We start from the raw sequence: 24343 nt of genomic DNA on the forward strand, positions 1-24343 counted from the left end.
ATAAAAAAGAAAAATTAATGTATGGGAGTTATATATGTTAAATTCTGTACTCAATTATTCCATTGAAACTAACAAAAGAAAGATTAGGGACTAATGGCCATCGTGTTTACTGGATTTCAATAGCTTGCTTCTCGTTTGTGTTTGAAAAAGATAACTGCTTATTTCTTTAGGGTTGACTAGTATGGTCAGGACCCCGATTTAGGACTCTTCGATATTTTAACCGAATCGTTCGATTGGATGTTGTTCTCGAATCGAAGTGCGCTTTCCGAGCAATTCAGAAAATTCCGAGTTAAACATTTGATTAGGATTAGGATACGATATCGTTATCCAACAGCGTTTACGGAGTTAGTCAGTGAAATAGATTATAAGAATAATGAAAATCCTCCGTTCCGTTGAAAGACGAAGTACAAAGACACGACGCAAGCACGTAGAAAAATTCGTGAGGTCCGTTGGTTCGTTCCGTTGCTTAGTTGGTATAGCGTCTGGCACGGTATGCAAGAAGACGTCGGTTCGAATCCGACCGGATCGAAGGAGTTTTTTCTGAGTGTTTTTTCTGAGTATTCGATCTTTGTATTAATAATTATAACAAACTAGTGGAGTAATTTCACAAAAAATAATTGAATATCAATTCAATAAAAATTTAATTAATGAAAATCCTTTTATATACATTTTTGAGACTTTAAAGGCTAAACATATGGAAATGCATTAGTCTTGCATTAAAATAAATTAATAAAACTTAACAAAATCCAGACCTTCTTTAAATTAATAAGTTATTTTCATATTACATTCTTGCTTTGTAAACAATAGGACGTTCGGTAACTTTCATTCGATAACTGTGTTTTGAATAACGTTTGTAGCCTTTGTCGGTCGAGAAGTGCGATTAATCGTACGGGTGTGACGTCATTTCGGTTTGATTTCGAATACGACAGTTTGACGTTCGATTCGGGTGTTGTGAATAAAAATGAAAATAAATCGGTCGACAATTGAGTTCTTGTAAGATTCTGAATCGACCCCCAGGCGGGGTAACTAGAACACCAAGGGAAGAGGGACACCGAGGGAAGAGGGACTTGAAGCCTTAACTATGAGTTAAGGTTCTCCCTCATCCAAGGAATTTAGCACTATAGTCTCTCAGTCTATAAAACAGGAAAGTACGGCCACCTTAACATTTTTTAATGATATCAAGCGACTGAACAAATAAGTCGTACGCCTGGTAGTAAGCGACACACCTAACCATAACAGTCGCATTGCCACTCATAAGGTTTAAATCGCAAAGATCTGAGGTGCACCAACGCCTGACATCCGTCATTTCATTCAAGAAACGGGGCGACGCGCCGGGAGGGATAAGCCGGGGGGTGTATAAGAAAACTATGCCAGATAGTCTTACAGATAACGGTTATCATTAAATAAGGGTTCTTACTACGGTATGTCGGAACCATCCAGGATATAACCAGATAAAGACGAAATGCCTTTTCATTTGTTTGAAAACTATTCTGCCGAAATATTACGGTGACAACTGCGCTCCGATTACCCAGCCCGAATTCCAGACCAGTTTAGCTTTGCTATAATGGACCAAAATTGAAAAAATTACATATTTAATATTTAATTACCGATAAAATGTGATTCCGTTTGTTTTGTAATTAGATGTTTTCCACCACCGAATGGAACAGCCCCCAATAGTTTGAGATGTTATCTTTATTACAATAAACACAGAATATGTTTGGAATAGACGTACACACAGGTTAGTTGTTGGCGTTGTACTATTTCAGCTTTCTAATTTGTGATTTCAGTGCAAACTAGAGTTGACATTTAAAAGTGATATGAGGCCCATTTACCAGATGAGTTGCCAGGGATGGGTGGTCCTTATTTCGTCTCTATTTCTGGTTATATACTCGATGGTAAGAACGTTTACACGCTCCGCAGTCACAGGTTGACTGGACAGCGGGAGATGACAGCTTTAAGAGCAGATATATCTGTCTACTCTCGTTCGCTGTCGACGACTACCTTCATCTCGGTTACTTATAGCGTTACCATTGTCACTTACTTTCTTCCGACAAACTACACTCATTGTATCCTCACGTGAAACTGAAGCATCGGGAAAACAAAAAAAATCATACCGTTATAATTATTAATACAAAGATCGAACACATAGAAAAAATTATTCGACACGGTGGGACTTGAACCCACGACCATGCTGCACCGCAGCATAGCTTTTACCAACTGAGCCACAGATCAAATTACCGCGCTGTCGAAATTCTCCGTTTTGTTATAGATCTATGTTCTGACTTTCGGCATTCGTTTTCAAAAATCTCTCACTAGATGTCACTAGCGGCGAAAACCAGTACAAACGTTTATAACAAAAACACGTAGTAGAATTTCGACAGCTTGGTAACTTGATCTGTGGCACGGTTGGTAAGAGCAATGCTACATTGCAGCTTGGTCAAGGCTTCAAAGTCCCACCGGAGTATCGAAGAAATTTTTCTATGTGTTCGACCTTTAATAATAACAAAACTAGTGGAGTAATTTCACAAAAAAATCTTAATAATAAAATCCATACCGTGATAATCATTTAGCGAAAATGAAAGCCTTAAAATTTATATTTCAGATAACGGTTGTTTTTATTATATCAAGTGACGGGATAAACTAATCGTGAACCGTGGTGGTAAGCGACACTATTCATAACAGTTAACAAAGATGTGAGAGGCACGACCACCGCGCCCTTAACTCTGAGACATAAAGTTAACAAGTCCCATGTGACCGTAACTTCACCACCACCCTTAACCCTTCAAAACCGGAATGCAGTAATGCTTACATTATTAATTTAGGTTCCTTTTATCAGCATTTTTCCCGTGTTATAACATTTTAATAAAGCAAGAAGTGTGTACTACGTCACTTTCACATGCCGTGAACTCACTCAAGATTTTTTGTTTCACTCACTTCATTATAATGTTTATTATAAAAACTACATGTTACAAGAGTACACAAACGAGTGCGTCATCAATCGATGAGCGTCGGCATATATCTAAGTACGAAATGCTTACGCTATCTAATTATTTATATTACACACTACAATATTAAAAATAGTAAAAAATATATTATTAGTAATGGGCAGCCCTGTCAACAAAATTGGTTCCCAAGTCCAATTACCGGTCCATTCAGTGCCGCTTTTCATTAAGCGCGGTCTTTGTTAAGAATCGACAATTTCATTTAGAAGAAAGGTATTTTTTAATTATAACTTTGAAGTCTATGATAGGGTTGAATGTAAATTAAAATTAGAATTTATGTTATGTTGTTATACTGATTAAAATGTTAAGCCGGAGGAAATTCCTAATGTTATCAAAATGTACATAATTATGTGAAGTTACTCAGACCCGTACAATATTACAATATTATTCCTATGATCACGTGAAGGTTCTCTGTAAATTATAATGAAAATATTGCATTAAAATTTAGTGCTACACAGTGTGTTTTTTTTTTTAACTGGGACAGTACGAGGAATTCCGAAACTATAGGAGATACAGGAAATCTGTTAGGACTGTGAACTATTAAGTCTATTTTTGTGCATGAATTGTCCACAAAAACGAATAAAATTGAATAATATTTTTTGTAGTGCTGATCGACTCAGTTTCACATATTAATCATTTCATTGTATGGGTCAAAAAAATCGGGACAGCAGAAGTTGATCAAATTTAATAAAACGTTTTTTCGTACACAATGAATAAAATTGACAACGTTTTGTTTAATGCTGATACAATAAGTTTTATGTAAGGATCATTTTATTGTATTGGAAGAAAAAATCGGACCAGCAGAAGTAGGTGAAATTTAATAAAACGTTTTTTTCATACAAAATGGATAACAATTAAATTTGACCAACTTCTACTGTCCCGATCTTTCCTTCCGATACAATGTAATCATCCTTATAAGAAACTAAATCTATCAGCATTTAAAAAATTAGTCATTTTTATTAATTGTGTATCAAAAAACATTTTATTAAATTTGAAAACAATATACCATATAACCATGCCAATCACTTGGATCCAAACTGGGGACTTCTACACCAGAATCAATTTAGAAAAGTTCATTTTCCAAATTGATCCTACCGGAATCGTACCCGGGGCCTCGTCATTCAGCGCCTACAGTATAAATCGTTGAGACATCGTGGTCGTCAAGTTTAGAGATATATTGGTATTATATAGAAAAAAAAAACCAAAGACACCGTCTATATGCATTATCCTAAAGAAAATATTGTGCAAAGTATTCAAACTAAAAGCTGAACCCTGAAAAGTAATTAAAGCTGACCAAGCATGCGGTGGAAAACAGAATTTAATTAATTTTATAAAGTCCCTAAGTTTAAACACATTTGGAAAGAAAAGCGCGGGACTTGGATTTTTTTCTACTCGTAGTCCCAAAGTACCAACATGAATGGATTTTAGGGGTTATGAGCCTTCAGCTCGCCCTTTTCTCCGTTGGCGCAGTCAAGGCCATCAGCGGCCAACTGCAAAATAACCTTCAAAAAAAAAACATGATTGGAATCCAACTTACTACGCATCTAGCTCTGCTTCCTTGTTTGGAACTCCGCTTTAGATCGTTACTGTTGAACCTACTGCACTGTACTACGCTTCTAGCGCTGCTTTCTTATTGTAACTGCGCTTTAGAACGCCACACGTAGTTGTTGCACCCCGAGCCGCTTCCTAATTGGAACGTGTGTACGGGTCCTCGACTACGTGCCGATTAGGGGGAGTCCTTTCCCACTGTACCACCGACGTTGTATACATACTATATATGTTGTGAAATAAAACCCCCATATTGGAAAAACCTGGTTTCCCTCTGTCACCCCAATAAGAACTTACTACACGTCACTTTTTTGTTCACGGTTTTTTTGTTCACGGTATTTATCGTTGTGTTTGTGGTTGATTGAACAACAGTGCCATAATTTCTATTTTATAATTATACTACCATTATAATATCATCAATCCGCGAACCTGGTATAAAATAAGTACTTACTGCATTTAATAAAGATTACTTGAATATAGCATGACAATACTGTGCTTTGACGACCTCAGTAGCCTAATGGTTTACTGTGGACGCGGGATGAAGAGGTCCCAGGTTCGATTTCCGGTAGGACCAAATAGGGAAACGACCTTTTCTATATTGGTTATAGTCTGGGTGTTTTAAGAAGTGCCCTAGAGTGGATTTCGTTGGTGCTCATAGTACAGATAATTCCCTAGTTTAAACCAGGCAATCAGTGTGGTTGTCTGGCGCATTAAATGAATCAATAAAATAAATCTAAACTTCTTTTTTTTTTCAAATTATGTTTACAGTCCGAAAGTATAACTACAATAACAATGTGCTAACCCTACGCTCCGAACGACGTGTAGGCATGGACTTGTCTTATTATACACCAATCGTGTCATTAGCCGTTACCGAAATAGATAAAAAATCATTCAAATCTTAATTTTAATTTATCAAACGACTTCGATGTCCCACTGATTTCTTTTCAAATATGGACAAATTTAGGGCCTTTATGAATTTAAATGAATTCAGTTTTATTACTGCTTTATATATATGTCCCGTGAAAAATAGAACAAGCTGCCTTCTCCTGCAGGGGGTCGATTCAGAACCTTACGATAACTCAATTGTCGAACGATTCGATTTGATATCGTTCGACTTCTTTTCATTTTATTCACAACACCCGAATCGAACGTCAAACTGTCGTATTCGAAACCGAACTTATTACGCGAACTTCTCGACCGGCAAAGGCTACAAACGTTACTCAAGAACACAGTTATCGAATAAAAGTTACCTAACGTCCTATTGTTTACAAAGCAAGAATGTAATGTGAAAACTATTATTATATTTTTTTAAACAATGTCTGGATTTTGTTTAATTTTATTAATTTATTTTAATGCAAGACTAATGCATTCCTATATTTTAGGCCTTTAAAGTCTTAAAAATGTATATAAACGGATTTTCATTTATCTTGTAATCTATTTCACCGACTAACTCCGTAAACGCTGTTGGTTAACGATATCGTATCCGAATTTGAATCGAACGTATAACTCGAACGTTCTGAACGGCTCGGAAAGCGCCCATCGATTCGAGAACGATATCCAATTGAACGATTCGGTTAAAATATCGAAGAGTTCTGAATCGTCCAAGAGCGGCAATATCTCAATCGTAGTCGACAGTGAAATATAAATATTAATTTACAACAGCTAGAGCTATTCGACAAGCAAACCTCTCCGGATGAGAGTTTCTTTTATATTGTGTTGTGCTGTTCTTGTATACCTTTACTAGGTTTTACATAATTACAGCAACACCTGCTTACTATGCTCATGCTCATGCTTGGATGAGTTATGTTGTTATTCTATGGGGAAATAGCACAGATATTTTGCGTTTGTTTACCCTATAGAAGCTATGTACAAGAGTACTGGTGAATATCGACTCATTGGAAAGCTGCAGAGCATAGGGTCTCAAATTTTTTGGCTCATCGCCACTAAAGCAAGATAAAATGCAATTGAAATGTTGAAGGGATTTTAATAATAAGGTGATTCACGAGAAAAGAAAAGTCCCTAGGTGAACCACGGCAAGAAATAACTGCCCATGGTCCATCCAGGTGGACATAGGTGACCCACGGGAAAAAATAATTGCCCGTGGTTCACACAGGTGAACCAGTCAGGTGGTCCACGGGTAATAAGTGAAAAATTTCAACATCACACCACAAAAAATAATTGAAAACATGTATTTCTTGTATTAACTTAACACAAAAAATCACAAGGAAACAAAATTATATATTTGTTTTTTTTTTCAAATGCGGTAGCGCCTCCTGGACAGCATCAACGCTGCGCCGTGGGGCATATGAGGGCGGCGCCTTCTTTTTAATTTTCAGCGCCCACTTTGGGGGGCGGTAGATACCACTTTGGGAAACTATGCTGTAGATTTTACGTCATTAAATTACATGTTTTAACTTGTCCATCATATATAGGACAACTTTTGTTCCATGACTCTTAATAATTAATAATTTAGTAGCGGTAGAGCTCGTTGTAAAAGAGTTCTTCCAGGGTAGTACTGTCACCTTCCCTATTTCTGGCGCCAAGCAGTAAAGTCAGCTTTGCTATGTCTCGGTTTTGAAGGGTAAGGGTGCAGGTGAAATTGCAGGCACATGGGACTTGTCAACTTATGTCTCAGGGTGACGGGCGCAGTGGTAGTGCCCCTCAGATCTTTGCAATTTAAAGCTCTGAGTCACACTGTAAGCTTACCATCAGGAGCACGACTTGTTCGTCCCGTCATTTGATATTATAAAAAAATAGAAAATCCATCACATTTTACTTACGTATAAAAATAGAAATATTTAAATAGTTCGCTGTAAACGATGATAACTCTGTGCGGTAGCAAAAGAAAGCGATAACAAAGCTAGAAAATACCAGTCCGATGCTAAACTCAGAAACGGGGGTGGGTTCGTCGGGGAGGATGCTTGAACGTTTGAATTTACTACAAAATACAGATCGAAAAAGTGTCAAAGATTTACTTTTGGTCAAGTTATTACGTTTTGTAAAAAGGCATGGAACAAAAGATGTCGTTTATTATGTTAGTAATATAGTTCTGCGAGGTTTTTTGTACTTTACAGTATAACCCTGTATGTTTTAATGACATGCATACTGGAAATGAAACAATTTTTCCGGATTTAAACCGAGTATATTTGTTTTTTCAAACAAACCAACGTTTCGGGCCCCTTACAGGTCCCATAGTCACAGTTGGTTTGTTTGAAAAAACAAATATATGCGATTTAAATCCGGAAAAATAGTTTAATTTCCTATGTGTAACAATCGCGAAAACCTAACTAACTAACCTACTTCAATAAAAACAAATTTTTTTTGGTAAAGCAAAAGACTCCTCAACCGTTAAATCTCATACATGAAACGACGAAAAAAACTTGCACTACTTACATTTGTAAGTCAATGACTACTTAGATTATGTTTGTGACTATGCAACCTCTTTCGTCGTCATCCCACCTTTTTATCGCCCTTTTCTCTGGTTCCTGGCAACTTACTTTTGAAATTTTGAATCGTTCTATAATTCTTTTTCTTCGTCATAATTACTTCGCTCATAGTTGCGTCGTCACTCTTCGAGAATTTTTCTCGAAGAGATAAGACACGTCCTTCAATCATGTAAACCTAATTGCTTATAAAGCAGCAATATATATATATATAGGAATACAGGCCCTTTTGGGGTAAGTGTCTACTTTATATTCATCTATAAGCATATCCGTATGTAAGTTAGGGAGTGTTTTATAGTATTGTACCTGTGTTTTTATACCATTGTTGAACCGCGTGTGTCTAACTGTCACGGCAAAATACGCTCTATTTGTTTAGCATTTACGTTTTAACTTAAATGAGCGTCTCGGGTACGAGAGCGAGGCCGGCCTGAATTTGGAATACGCGGCGGCCGCGAGGCCGGCGAGGAATTTAAATGTTGTAGCCTAGTAAATAGAATTCAGATTCGTCATTAATGTACATGAAGGCGTGGTAGGTAACTGGCGGTCGCCGCGCGGTGGCCGCGCGAGATCTTTCGCCTCGTGTAATTGGGCGCTTAGTCGTGCGCCTGGTGGTAAGCGACACGCCTATCCATAACAGTTGCAGTGCCACTTAGAGTTCTGAATGTCACATAAAGTTGTCATGTCCCATGTGCCTGTAGTTCCTACCAGTACCCATAATCTTCAAAACCGGAAGTCAAATTGGAATGGTGACATACTTCCCTGAACGAACTCTTCCAAGACCTTACTGCAACCATGTAATACTTGTTGCTTACTTAGACATCCTGTAAAACCACATAAGCGGTACGTTAAGCGAAAACCGATACCGATAAATATCTTGGTAATTGAAAAGACCTATGGGGCTCTACCAATGCGCCCGTCACCCTAAGACATAAGTTGACAAGTCCCATGTGCCTGTAATTTCACCAGCATCCTTGACCCTTCAATACCAGAACGCAATAATGCTCACATTACTGCTTGGTGGTAGAAATAGGTACGGTGGCAGCAGTTCCCTGGACGAACTCTGTTACAAAGAGCTCTACTGCTATAAATAAATAAATATTAGATAACTTCAAATACGTTGCTCTGATCCCAAAGTAAGTAACCAACGCATTTGTGTTATGAAATCGGAAACAACGACGGTACCACAAACATCCAGACCCCGAGACAATATAGAAAAGTTAGTTTTCTACATTGAACGGCCGGTGATCGAACCCGGAACTTCAGAGATGACTACACCATGAAAACCGGTGTGCCAAAACCACTCGACAACGGAGGTCATTAAAAACTGCTATTAGCTTTATCGTAAATTCAAATTTATAGCTACAATCGATTCATTTTACGAAATAAATGAGAAAGTCGGTATGGTTATTTGTTGGAGGTAGCACTATCAAATAGGATTGTTTCAAATATTTGTTGGTTGGTAGCATGTAACAGATTTTCTGAATCAGGTTTCAAAATGAGCAAGACAGGCGAAATCTACTCACAGAATTTATTACACGATGTTAGGTATTTACAAAAGTAGAAAGATAACTGCAAGCCGAAACCAATAATAGAATAACTATAACATGTCACAAATATGCGCCAAAAACAAGTTCATTTAGAATTGAAATAGAAAAAATAATTAAGTTAGGAATTGCCGGTCGAGTATGAGTTACAAAGCAGAGCGTAGCGAAGCCTCGTATTATACGAGGCAGGCAATCCCCGTCGCCGCCGAGGTATATAGAGTGTTTTTCTCAAACAACGCAACGAACTAAAGAATAAAGGAGAATATACAGGTAATAGAAAAAGTAAAAAATAATTAATTAATATTCCATGACAAATTTTGTTTTATGTTTTAAGTTAGGCGGAGTTCAGTTATTGTATTTTCGCTCTTTTCACTCGAAGCCAAGAAAATGTAAACAATACAAAAAAAACAGAAATAACAAAAAAGGACAACAAAGTTTCTTTTCTGTTTCATTTCTTTTACTGGCTTTTTTTGTACAACTCTTCATATATCTTGCACCATAATTAAACGCAAAATAAGGAATACCATATACAATACTTTAAATTCTCGCAATCACGGGCACCGATGCCAGGGAGTAGTATGTATGACAGTTTTTTTTAAATCTGTTTCCTACTTAGATCTTTGTCGTTTTTTAAATTTATTTATTTCACTTTTTAATTTAGAATTAGGAAACAAAACTGTTATAAGTTCATAGCAGCGGATAGTAATGGATTTTCATACTTGTTTTACCAGCCAAGGCCGGCAAAGAGTTGCACGCTCCATAAATTACCTTTCTGGGTTCTTTTTTGAAAGTAATGCAAACATTTCCGGGCGTGTTTCAGAAAAGAATATTTAATAAAAAGGTTACATGTAAAAAAAGCTGTGTACTGACTACTGCGGTACGCTACTATAACAATAACCTGCTGAAAACTGAATTTAACCCACAGACTAAACATCTTTTGCGTGTCGTGTCATAGCGTTATGGTGAACTGTGCCAAGGTCGATGACATTGGATTGGTTACCAAGTAAACAGACAGTGAAAATGTTGCCGACATAGAATAAAACTACATTAAAACAATATTAAATTTTAAGTAAATAGTTTTAAATAGCGATAGCTATAGGTATGACCATCTAGATAAAGTCAGATGGTAAGTTATATGATTTTAATAGTAGTAGAGCTCCTTGTGAAAGAGTTCGTCCATGGAAGTATTGCCACCTTACCTATTTCAGCCGCCAACCAGTAACGTAACAATTAGGGAGGAAAATATATCGATACCTCCAATGACCACTACGCCAAATTAATTTTTCTATTTTATTTACTAATATTATGCCTCTCGAATTCTTTTATTTTTTGTGAAAAACTAAAGAATATAAAACGAATTTTGTGAAAAAAAGAGACAAAAACAAAATATAAACAAAGAAGACCAAAAAATTAAGGGTGTAGTGTTCATTGGAGGTATCGATATGTCTTTTCATACGTACAGGAGTTTCACTTTTCACTCGGATCGTAGGGTTGTTACATTATTGTTTTAGTTGTACCTAAAGGTTGCAAGCATAGTTCGAAATAACCTAAACAGCTTAATGTTCATCACAGTATTTTCGTGATTCATTGTAAAAAAAAAAAAATTGCATTAACTATTGTTAAATTTATTGTATGTCTGGGTGTTTCACCATCACGATATTTAATTTTTTTTGTGAAATTACTTCACTAGTCTGTTTTAATTATTAATACAAAGATCGAATACTTAGAAAAAAATATCTACCGTCATTAGAGCATGCAAACGAATGGCTTTAAACCTAATCACTGGCTCACAGCCAAACATCTAACCTACTTAAATAAAGTTCAATCTATTCGTAATCTCAAATAGATAAATCAGCTTCCGGTTTGTTCTGTTGGCAGGCTTCAAGACGTGACTTTGTAAAAATAATGTTTAGGAACTAACATTTTTAACGATTCTTTTCTTGTAGGGTCGTCTCCTACCGGAGGTTGTCATTTCGAAGTAAAAAACGTGCGCGCATCGACAAAATTAACTTTTTATGTGAGTCACTTGAGACACGCTGCCGCTCTCTGTGTATTCACCACGTGACATTTTGATCTGCTCCATCTTTTGTACTTTCGATATATAAATATAACAGTTAATTAATAAAGTTACTTGGGTGCAATAATACAAAAAATGGCAAAAAATATTTATGTATTTGTAGCATTTTAAATAAATATCAATTAAGTTTATTGAATGTCAGGATGTTTCACGAACAGGATATTCAATTATTTCGTTAGTTAGTTTCGAATCCCGCGGGATCGAAGGATTTTTTCTATGTGTTCGATCTTTGTATTAATAATTATAACAAACTAGTGAAGTAATTTCATAAAAAAATAAAATGAATATTATAATGACTTTATAAAAATAATGCTGGAGAAATTAACATTTTTACAGAATCTTCTTCTTGGAGGGCCGTCTTCTACGGAGGTCGCTATCATTATTGGGTTCGAGAAGTTGCGACACAGTTCTGTGGTACTCATGTTGATCCACTTTGCAAGACTGACTGTGGATTGCAATTAATTCGTTTATCCACCTTTTAGAGTAATTAGTTTGAAAGTAAAAAAGAAGGAGCAGATTATAATGTCACGAATACACAGAGAGCGGTAACGTGCTCCGAGTAACTAACACAAAAAGCCCATTTTGTCGATGCGCGCACGTTTATTTATTCCACAATGAGAATAAGGAATGAAGTCACTGTAAAATAAATGTGTCCTTATTTTCATATGTCCACCTGCCAACGACAATCATGCCATAGAACCACGTCAAATGATTGACAGAACACATACAAACGACACTAGCGTCAGCCCCTTTGAGACCTCTTCCACTTTGAGCTGTAAAATGATGTGACATCGGTAAATAAAAATATCATTATGATTGAAACAGTTAGCATGATTCATTTTCGATTTCTCGAATAATTAGAAAACTACACGTCGTAATATTAGTTCAGATTTATCCTTTTGATAAAGCATATTCTGTTCCATCACATTTGAAGTGATAACTCTATCTCCGACATATACAATATGCAAATGACATGAAAATAAAAGTTCTTTCGAAAGTTCTTCTCAGCTCCATCGTTAAACAACTGGCGTAACAAGTGTGTGGTTGAGATATAAATAAACACTTTATTTAGATTATATATCGAGTCATAATTGCCGACTGTCTGCTCGCCTTGCCAAGTTCCGGTTGAGTCAGACCATGTCACAGTCAATATAGGTATTTTAACTCACTAGAAGTTTGTTACCCTAGTAAGTTTTAAAGCCAGGACTTTATTAATCCCCGATGCAAAAAGAAGGGAGTTATAAGTGCGAAGCCTTTGTCTGAGTGTTTGTCTGTAGCATCGTAGCTCAAAACGAATGGACTGGTCTCAGAGCCGCATTTTTTATTTGGAGGCTGGCTTAATTGGAGAAAACTCTATATGAAACTAAAGAAATTTCAGGCTACTTACAAATTCTATGGAGTCTTCCAGGATATGCTAACATATCAGTTGGACAGAACTACTGGGAAGAAAATACCAGTACAGTTACAGTTCTGTCAATTGAACAGTACAACACAACTACTTGGTACTTGGTGTAATGGGCTGGTAACTCGTCGTCAAGGCGCCAAGGTTGCGTGTGATACAACAGAACTAGTGGGAATAATCGGTGGGTTTTAGCTAAGCTGAGAAGAAGTACTGGGTTCTGTTAACAGAATAAGTGGGGAAAAAATACCAGTAGTTTTGTCAACAGAACTAGTGCGAATAATCGGTGGTTTTTAGCTACGTTTGATGAACATCACACGTTGAAATATTATCAGCTTTTCCCAGTTAGGGTGAGGTCGATAAGTGTAATTTTGTGAGTTGTATGTCGCGTTTTTTGAATCTCGTCAAAACTCACAAGAATACGCTCGTCTGACCTCACCCTTAGTGTAGGGATCTCGACCAAGCATATATGTCGGATTTTGAAATGTTTAGTTTAAGAGCACACTATAACTATCACCACAATGAAATGTTTTATACCCTCCTAAAATTCTTTATAATAAATTACATATATACTGTACACGAAATTCTTTCAACGAAATTGTGAAAGCTCAAACAATTTCCCTTATCAGAGTGCGTGCCCTCGCGTAATAATGTATTACAATACGCACCTTGAAAATTGTACACCGCTGAGGTATGCCAAGCCAATTCAACAAGTAACTAACTAAACTATTATTCATACAGTGGTCACTCTAGGGTCATCGCAAACCGGTGCGGACAGCCGGGGAGTCGATCGTGGGGGAGGATATCTCTCATCAGTGTGCGCTGGCGAGCTATCCTTTACAACACCACGAACGCTTTTATTTTATAACATCAAATGACGCGACGAACTAGTGCGCCTAGTGGTATGAGCGTGTGCGCGTTGTTTTGATTCTTACTTTAAAACACAACAGATCATCATTTCAACAACACATAACTCGTAGTAAAAGACGCTAGTAGAAGGGATTCAAATCCGAGCGACGGGCGGCATGTCGGCGGATGCCGCGGCGTTTCAGCGGTTCCTGCGGTATGCTGGTGGATTATAGTAGCAGGAAAGTTGCTTGTGAAAGAGTTCGTCCAGGGAAGTATTGGCACCTTACCTATTTCTGCCGTCAAGCAGTAATGCTCACACTGCGTCACGGTATTAAAGGGTAAGGGTGCTGGTGAAATTACAAGCACATGGGACTTGTCAACTTCTATCTCAGGGTGACAGGCGCAGTGGCAGTGCCCCTCATATCTTTGTGATTTAAATGGACAGGCGTGTAGCTTACCATCAGGCGCATGACTCGTTCGTCCAGTCGCTTTGTTTTTATCAAAAAAAGATACAACTATAATAATAATGTGACAACCCTATGCTTTGAGGGACGTGATGAGTCAGATTTTTTCAGTGCAGCGTGTATTACGTGACAAAAATATAGGGTGCAAGTTACAAGGGCACGGTGTACACAGAAAAGCAACTGTGCTGGAATATTAAAGAAGATATAATATTATTTTGAATAGGGTAGTACATAAACATATATACAATTGAGATTTTATACGTGCTTGTTTTACGCGAGCGGCAAATGTGATACGATGAAGGAAACAAATGACAATCGATCCTATTGACAGGTGCTCTCGTTGAGTGTCGACCCACTTCTCTTTACAACTGTTTTTATCTTTTCTTTTATATTAGAGTCATTTTCAGATAATTATTAACCGACTTCAAAAAAAGGAGGAGGTTCTCAAATCGAATTATAATATTATTGTACGTACTCGTATGTTATGCGATTTTGATGATTATTTTTTTGTTGGAAAGAGAGTATCACATTATTGGTCCCGTTTAAATTTGAAGAAAATATTCCACCTAAGGGTGGCAAGCTAGGAGATGAATCCGGTTTCGCGCACTTTCCGGTAACCGATTTCAATAAAACTTGGCAAATAAATGTAATTCCAAGAGGTTTTGAGGTCGTTTTTTTTATAAAACAATTATAATTAGAGTCCTATTTCATTTAATGCCATGTTTATATTATTACACAACAAAACCGTGTATCAGGTTAATGAGCTTTAGAAACTACATTTTTTAAGCTACAAATGACACAAAGTACATACACGTGCAATTTCGCCTATTTTTTACTAAGACTATTGAATTCTACACCTCTAAATTTTTTTTGACACCCTCGTTGGTTCTTCGGTTTACGTTGTGGGTGCTGGATAAGGAGGTCCCGGGATCAATTCTCGGAAGGTCCGATTTGGGAAATGAACTTTTCTGTGAATGAATTGGTTCTGGTCTGGGTGCACCGAGACGTGCCCCAGAGTGAATTCCGTTGCTCTGGTACTCATAGAGAACAACCCATTGGTGTGGTTGTCTGGCACATTATAGTCATTAATATTACAGATTTTAATTAAAACGGTAAACATGGAAGCGCAAACAAAAATTAATACTGTGGAAGCATTTTCTTCGCGAACATATATACAAAAAAAATGCAGTCGAATTGAGATCCTCCTATTTTTGAAGTCGGTTAAAAGATTATATAACTGAAAATGAAAAAAAAAATTCGGATATCATATTGCGTGCATTTGGCAGTCAGCCGTGACCATGGGATCTGTCAAGAGCCCGAAATATTGGTTTGTTTGAAAAAATACTCTATTAAATTTTTTCCGGATATAAATCCGGAAAAAATGGTTTCATAATCCAATGTATAGAAATCGCGAAAACCTAAGAACTCGATATTATCATATACGCAAAATTGGATGAAAAAAGACTCTTATCAAATGCATATTAGGTAAATGGAATCAATCACACTTCTTAATTGAATCAATCTGCCTCAGTAGCCGAACGGTTACTATGCAAATCTGCCACGCAGAGGTCTCAGGTTCGATTCCCGGGCCGGAAGAAATATTTATGTGGCCTACATTTATTTATCTCGTGAGTTTGGGTGTAATTTGTGGTTGTCTATTCGTGTGTCCATGGCACCCGCGATACAGGATTTCCCTAGTGCGGGGCTATAAGTGTGTGCGTTATTTATTTATTTATTCATTGGCACACTTTTTTACACACTATTTACTATTACTATTTAAAATTTTATAAAAACTGGCAACCCTGCAAATGTAATTTTACTCTGTATTTAAAAAAAGACAGACTTTAACTTATACGGTTATGCATATTTTTAACAGTAAGGTACCTACAATAAACCCGCCCCTGTTTGTTAATGTTGGGTTTTATTGCCTGCCAGCAGTCCTTAGGGATCCACTTGCTACTGCTTACGTGAATTGTTCACGCTCTCTGACTTACATATATGGCCGTTTTCATTTTTATTACGATAACTTAATTACATTATCTTATGCCTCACCTCTGGTGTACTATATTTTTATGACTTTATTTGTTCTGGTTTTCATTGGCGCAATATATTTTTTTATGTGACTAGGGAATGCAAATCCGTACCATATTTGAAATTTGGATTTCGAAGACGGATTTCGCTAATTATTTCAAAATTCAATAACACAAAAAAAATACAAGAACAAAAAACTTTAACAAATACACCACTAGCTGTCAATAAAACGTAAAAAAATAATCAACAGTATGTACGTGTTTAGAAATAAAAAACATCATAAAATTGCTTTATCATTTAACCTGCTGAGGATTCAGTGGCACAAACTTTCAAAATATTGTTTGCGGAATCGTAAATAAAAATTAAAAAAAAAAACGGATTCGATTTTAAAATTTAGTGAAAATCCCGGAAAATTCGGATTTTTTGAGTTACGGATTATCCGAATTGCATTCCCTATTTGTGACACCTCTGTTGAGGCTACTATAATCTCTGAGACCACATTGATTTTTCTCATCCCTGGCCAAGTGTACCAGATTCTGTATGATGACCAATATTTTATCTGATCGATGGTAAGTTATCATTATCACATATTTTGTGACTACATTCTTATTATTATTAATACAAAGATCGAACACAAAGAAAAATTCCTTCGATCTCACAAGACTCGAACTTTTTTTATGTTACCAAGTGATAGGACGAACAAGCCGTGCGCCTGATGGTAAGCGACACGCCTGTCCATAGCAGTTGCAGTGTTACGCAAAGCTTTAAATCGCAAAGATCTGAGGGACATTGTCACTGCGCCTGTGACCCTGAGACATAAGTTGACAAGCCCCACGTGCCTGTAATTTCACCAGCAACTTTACCCTTCAAAAATCTTATCTTCAAAAAAATCTTAGAACTAGAATGATAGTGTGTGTTAGTTCTTCTTCTTCTTTTTATGAACATGGTAGGCTGTAGCAGAATATCAGCGGCGTTGTGAAACACTAGGCTATTTTGTTGAGCTACAGACCTTTTTATCTCACACCACTATTGTTATTAAACACTGTGTAGAACTTTATATTTTATTTTTACTTACTAATGTGTGGAGATAAATAAACGTGTTTATTATTATTATCAATAGAAGCCGAAAAAACGCAATACAAATCAATAGAGAATTTCATAAGGTCTACAGACACGATCTGTAGCTCAGTTGGTAGACCGGTAGCCTTGGTTTGGCATTCAGACGCAGGTTCCAGTCCGATCAGACCGAAGGAACTTCGTTTGTGTTCGATCTGTGTATTAATACTTGTAACAAACGAGTGCAGTAATTTAACAAAAAAAAAATCATGGTCGTAAAATATCATGATATTCAATAATAATCAATATCACATTGTTATTTCCCTACACTAGTGATGAATACGACATTTTTATCACGAATTCTACGTCACGTAAATCCGCATTAGGCTTCATCTCAATGAAAAATTAAAAGTAACTTACCGTACGCAAGAATGAAACATCATCCTGCTCGCTCGCTCCGCCCTCCGCTTCCGCCATCTTGGATTCTTGTCACCTTCAACTATCAGTTTACTTCTTCATCACCATTCGTCTTGAAATGCATAGCTGCAACAAGAGAAAAAACTTTTTTCTTATAAGGATCATTTTAGAAATTAAAATCGATGACAGTAGAGTTCAAAAGTTATCTGAAATATCACGACCTTACTGTAGAGTGTTTTGAAAGAAAATTTCTCCAGACAATAAGGGACTACTTGATTCTCAATTATATAATTGACACATCATCCGCCGGGCCTTAGCCACGGTTAACGTGCCCGCTATACTCGAGCTAAGCGTCGCTAACAAACGGTAAACGCCCAGACGTAATAACTCTCATCCTTTGCAGTATGGGACGGGCACTGATGTGTGACGCCACGTGCCGACACACTTGCCCCATCCCATTTCCAGCATACCAGCAAGAGGGCTGGCTCCGCAATTCAGTTGGCGGAAAGAATAAAAAGTAATAAGTACCAGATTCTCGGCTCCGACTACCTATTTACAGTCTTTGGAGTCGAAACCCGTGGGCTCCCGGGACCCTTCATCTGTACAAAATTTTATTCAAAAAATTAATAGACTGTCTGGGAAACCCAAAAGCTACCTTGCCTAACGCATTAACATAGCCATACAAAGGGGGAACGCTGCCAGCATCTTGGACACCATGCTGCGGGGATTCGATTTTATTCACACAATTTAATCGTGGTTTTACTTTCTAGCATTTAAAATAACATTTAGTATTCGAAAATAATATTTGATCCCTCCATTCAGTAGGTTAGTATATGAAAAAGAGGAAGTGAATTTGCTTGCGTTTCTGAATATGGTTTCAAGTTTTTAATGCTCGTTTGTTTTAATTTTGAGGGTCAACATGAAACTATCAAATTTATACAAAACAAACACTGGCTCAGAACAGATTAAAACATACATTGATTTAATTTATTTTATGTCTCAGAGAAAAAGAATCAGTCATTAAAAATATGACCGCATAGAGTTCTTTGCTTGCTGCTTTTGCAAATTTTAAATGCATGCATTTAAATACATGTCAAAGAATAACATTACCTATATTCTGAATATCCTTCAGATATTAGCTTTTTACATTACCTCATAGGTCAAAATTTTAGCCAATTCAGTATGTTATATCAGAAAACGTCAAGTTTTTACTTTCGAAACGCTCTACTGTAAAAATGTAATTTTGCAGATAACCGGTTACTCTACGCTGTCGTCGAAATTAATGTTATATAGGTAGAAAACTTCAACGCAGGCAACATTCCGGGGCACCGTTTAATCTTTGCACTGCTAAACTTATTCTTCCTTAAGAAGCTGCCAGGCGGTCCCAGGACACCGCACAAAGTAACAAAGCGGAGGCTGTGGTTAGCATATTTGACCCTTTTTCGGCTCGTGGCATCTCATGCCGCGGAGCGCGCGACACAATTAGTACCTACTATTAAACAGCGTAACGTGAATGAGAAACTATGAATTGTTTAATATGGAAATGTAGTTGACATTCATGTGGTTTCCGTTCATAGACGGAATACAACCAAAACTCTCTTTATGAGTAAAAGTAATGACTACTGTACAAACCTAGACAATGGGAAGCTGCGTCTCTAGACCTATTTGATTGCAGCAATTTCACACATATACCGCACCTTAACTTTAAGGCGTCCCGCAGATGGAGCAACTTTAGTTGACGCAACTGGTAGCTTTTTACAAGTTTCTATTAACGGTTGCCGGTTGTAGCAACTAAAAGGCCTAGTTGCCGGTTGCCGCAATTTTAAATAAACTCTTGGAATTCACGGTCAAGACTCACGCTGCGGTGGGCGGGGAAGGAGTGAAGTTGCTTCACGAGTTGCGGTTGCCGGTTGCGGAAACTGGCAACTGGAGACAACCAGTACAAATTTGCAAGTTTCTAGTTGCGGCAACTAAGAAAATCACGGATTTCGGCAATCGAAAACTGCAGTCGAACTGTAGTCTGCGCGGTTTCCTGAAATTATATAAAAACCGTTATAAACAGCTAGTTGCGGGTTGCCAATTGCCGAAACTCGATGATCAAAGTTGCTCCATCTGCGCAGCGCCTAAAACGCTTATGTGTCATCGGAATTTAATAAAAGCATGGATCAATAACTAGCAGTTAGCCTATACATCGTTAAATTGCTTTGCACATGATTACAGGTTTTCTCACTATGTTTTTCTTCACCAAAAATCTCCTGGCTTATAAATTTGAAATTAAATTTCGGGCATAAGTTCCGAAAACATCAAAGATTTGAATTAGAGATATAAATTGACCGTCGAAATGCTATAAGTGACCGTCAAAATTAAATGCTAGAAATGCTCGATCAGAATGGGCAATTATTGCCACAATGGTCAAATAAGACGTAATATTTTCATATTAAATAATTGTAATTACTGGAATACAATTACCACCGAGTATATAACCAGAAATAGAGACGAAATGAGGGCCTTCCATCCCTGGCACTCATCAGGCAAATGGGCCTTATATCACTTTTCAATATCAACTCTCGTTTGCAATGAAATAACAAATTAGAAAGCTGAATAGTACAGCGCCAACAACTGGCCTGTGTACGTCTCCGTATATTCCAAAATTATTCTGTATTTATTGTAATAAAGATAATACCTCTAATTATGGGGGCTGTTCCATTCGGTGGTGTGGGAAAAACGGCAAAACATCTAATTACAAAACAAATGGAATCACATTTCATCGGTAAAGCTCAAGTTAAACTGGTCGTTTTGAAGTGAAACAATTGACGACTTCCGGCAATTGTTTCGAATTCGGCCTGGCCAATCGGAGCGCAGTTGTCACCTTAATGATTTGGCAGAATAGTTTTCAAACAAATTAAATGGCATTTTGTCTCTATTGCTGGTTATATACTCGATGACATTTACATAACGATATGAAATACCTATCAAAATACTGTTTAAAACTTATGCATACCCAAATCAATCATTAAAGCTTTTAATAAAATTGAAAATGACGTTGTGTTTATTATTAGTATTTTAATAATAACAACACACACACTCAACATAGCCCCGCACTAGGGAAACCCTGTGTCGCGGGTGCCATGGACACACATATAGACAACCACAAATTACACCCAAACTCACGAGAGAAACAAATGTGGGTCATACAAATATTTCTCCCGGCCCGGGAATCGAACCTGGGACCTCTGCGTGGCAGTCCGGCCTGGTAACCGTTCGGCCACAGAGGCAGCTATATTATATATTTTATATAAGTAGTTTTAGAAACTTTCTGTACCCTAGGCCTAAAATATACGTTTCAATCATTGACTTACAATATGGACGTCGGGTCCGCGCTAAAAAGCGTCCGAACTTATAGGGCGTTAAAATCGTATACAGAACGTCATTCACGCTTTAGTCTTCGTTTGTTCGACTAACAGCGAAGCAAGCAAAATTAGACAGTACTGCGATGACATTACAATTTAAATATAACGTTTTAGCTTTTTCATATTCCTTTACATGTCACTACGTTTAAATAGATTGACTTGGGACATTTTTTTCGTGGTTTTTGTATTAGACCCGTCGTCCATTTATTTGTAAGTCAATGGTTTCAATTTAGAAACAGAGTGTGGTTTTCTAGGTGTAACGTGCGTGACTATCATTAATATTTGGCCAAAATTGACAGAGCATATTGAGCACTTTTTTTTGCGCGGTCAAGTTGCAACATATAACTTGACGGTCACATCAGTTACTCGTACACTCTAATTCGAACCTACAACCCTCTAAAGCGGTAGATAATCTAGGCTATCACGGCTTTTTGTCCTTGAAGTTGTACAAACATAATTAAGGTTAAATTCATATCCGTTTAAAAGTATAAAGTTTTATGATAAAGTGTTCAAAACGGTTAAGACGCCGTTATTATTACACGGGACTCGAGGTCGGTCCTTTTTCGCTGTTATAAAATTAAGTAAAATGAAGCCTTAAGTCGTGGTATTAAGTTTGATAAATTAAACGATGGGGCACATTTTAAACAACTAGTCGACTTTTTTATGTTCCAGTTCCAGTGCCAGTGCCACTCAGAACTTTTGGGCACTTCCACTGCGCCCTTATGTTTCAGAGTAAACATAACTTGACAAGTCCTATGTACCTTACCAGCACGCTTACTCTTCAAAACCGGAACGTAGTAATGCTCACATTACTGTCTGGCTGTAAAGTGACAGTACTTTCCTGGACAAACTCTTCACAAGGAGATGTACTGCAGAGGTCTACTCCAGCCTATAAGTAGTCGATGTCAGCGAAAAAAATTGGAGGTACATAAGACGTTAGTGGGGTCCATTCACATGGACCCACCCCATTTAGGCGGTTGTGACCAAAATTTTGACTATCCATAGATGGAGTAATTTACATTAGACAGTGCTACCTATATAAATGCACAATAGTTTCTTATAACACACGTTATAAATAACATAATTACACAATAAGAAAGATATTCAGATGGATCAATGTATAAAACTTAACATGTGTTTTATTTAAAAAGTTTCCCACAATACAGTTAAACTTATGAAAGTTAATAGATTTGTAAAAAAAATCGATAACAGAAAGGCATGGGTCTACAAGATATAAAAGTTTCGAAACCTTTGGTCTAAACAATAAACACAAACAGCCTTCAACTTGCTACGATCCTGACACCCCTCCAACTGTACCATATAGTTAATGCAAAGTTTCGCTAAAGTTGGCAGAGTTGTTATATCGACGTTCCCGGGAGAGGTTTACGAGGTTATCATAATAACATAAGGGTTAGTCATTTATAACTGAATTTGGTAATATGAGAATGGATGAACTTCTGGTTATGAAAAAAAAGTTATTTACACAGTTAGATTCAGAATTTCGCTTTGGATGCACCCCAATTTTTTTAATGAAAACAATTATTAATTTTGTTTAAATCCCTGACAAAAAATGGGAAATAATAAAAGTTCCGAAAAACCAATGAAATTCCAACGAACTGAGACTAAATGTAAAATGAGTCACAGTGAAAAAACACAGAACATACCAACAAAATTAATCATATTAGCAAACAATCAAGAGATTGTTCAAATTAAAATCTACGAAATATAAATATGGGAATAAATTATCAAGCTACATACTAATTCGCTACAAGTCTTTTGTAAGTAACTTAATAAATAATACAGCAATATTCATATTCTCGGATTTTTTATTATCTCGGATTATTTATTACCCAAATAATTTAGTATCAGAATTTACTGAAAGTCTTATAATAAAACGATTGTCTACACACAATATAGTAGCATAACAATTGCAACGTCAACCAAGTGACTAAAAAAGATGTTTAGTAAAAAAAAAACAAATGAAAGATAATTTTACAATAACTTTTCAAAGTGCCTAGTTTGCTTTGCAATACACAAGCGATCTCGGCGTAGGAACTTTCTTTTCAGTGTCGATTCTCGCGTATTCTCGTTAATAATTTATAATATTAGCGCCTTGCTACGTAACTACGACTCGTAGATCCTCTACGAAGTGTTATTACTACGCCAAGTAGTTAGAAAAGATTGAACCATACACAAATAGGTAGACATGGTAAATTATCTGTATATTTGTGTACGGTCTCATTCCCACTGGGGTAGGCAGAGACGACGGGTGTGCTATTGCTAGATTTCTGATATATCCCTTTCGAGTAATTTACTCGTATGAATCTATACATACATTATCGTTTATTCTTATTAACTGTTGACCTGGTTTTTCTTTATCGCTTAGAACTATACCGAGGCGGACGGTTGTTGGTTTAATGTAGAGTGTTTACGTTAATTAATCTCTCCCGTTACGTCACGGTCAAAATACTATTAAAAGATATAATACACTTTATTATTAATTTAACGTATAATTTCACTGAAAATCGTTCCATTTATCTTTTAACGTAGGTAATTCATTCTTGTGACAACTTTGTAACCTGTGTATTACAAATAAACAAATGAATTTTTAAATTTTTTATAAAAATAGTGCACTTGGTCTCCGTCTCACCTGATGGAAAGTGACGATGAGGTTGGCGATGTAGCATTAATGAATTCCGAGCCATCTATAACCCTCTTGGCACGCTTGTCTATTGAATCCAAAGTGGCCAGTTGGTATTTAGTAGAGCCATCCCATATTTATAGGACAGTACGGGGTCCCCGTTTCGTTAAGGGGATCTCAAAAAACCAACTACGGGCTTTACAGTGCGATTTCCAAGATGGGCTTGTGTAGTTAAAGAATAGGGAAACATCAACAAAGTCATACTGAAAATCTATGATTTTCACACATTAAACATTTTATATTGAATCAATATAAGCACTACGACACTGACATTTTTGTGTGCGCTATTATTTAAATACTGCCCATGAAAGTGTTAAATTTAAATGTACATTAAACTCCGAAATTACTAACGTGGCGGGGAACGCAATATTATACGTATTTTTATGTCCGGGTCTACCTACA

General features: G+C 36.8%; 1 protein-coding gene across 1 annotated transcript in view; it reads right to left on the bottom strand.

Moving 5' to 3' along the window:
• The window catches only part of LOC113233519 (ryanodine receptor), a 275950-nt gene that overhangs the window by 196113 nt on the left and 55494 nt on the right, over positions 1-24343 (bottom strand). Inside the window, exon 2 of the mRNA XM_026468642.1 lies at positions 17834-17956. Coding sequence (XP_026324427.1) covers positions 17834-17890 — 57 coding nt within the window. The 5' untranslated portion in view covers positions 17891-17956. The remainder of the gene's footprint in view (positions 1-17833; positions 17957-24343) is intronic.

The sequence above is a fragment of the Hyposmocoma kahamanoa genome, unplaced genomic scaffold (genome assembly GCF_003589595.1).
Source record: "Hyposmocoma kahamanoa isolate Upper Pololo Valley unplaced genomic scaffold, ASM358959v1 79, whole genome shotgun sequence".
NCBI lineage: Eukaryota > Metazoa > Arthropoda > Insecta > Lepidoptera > Cosmopterigidae > Hyposmocoma > Hyposmocoma kahamanoa.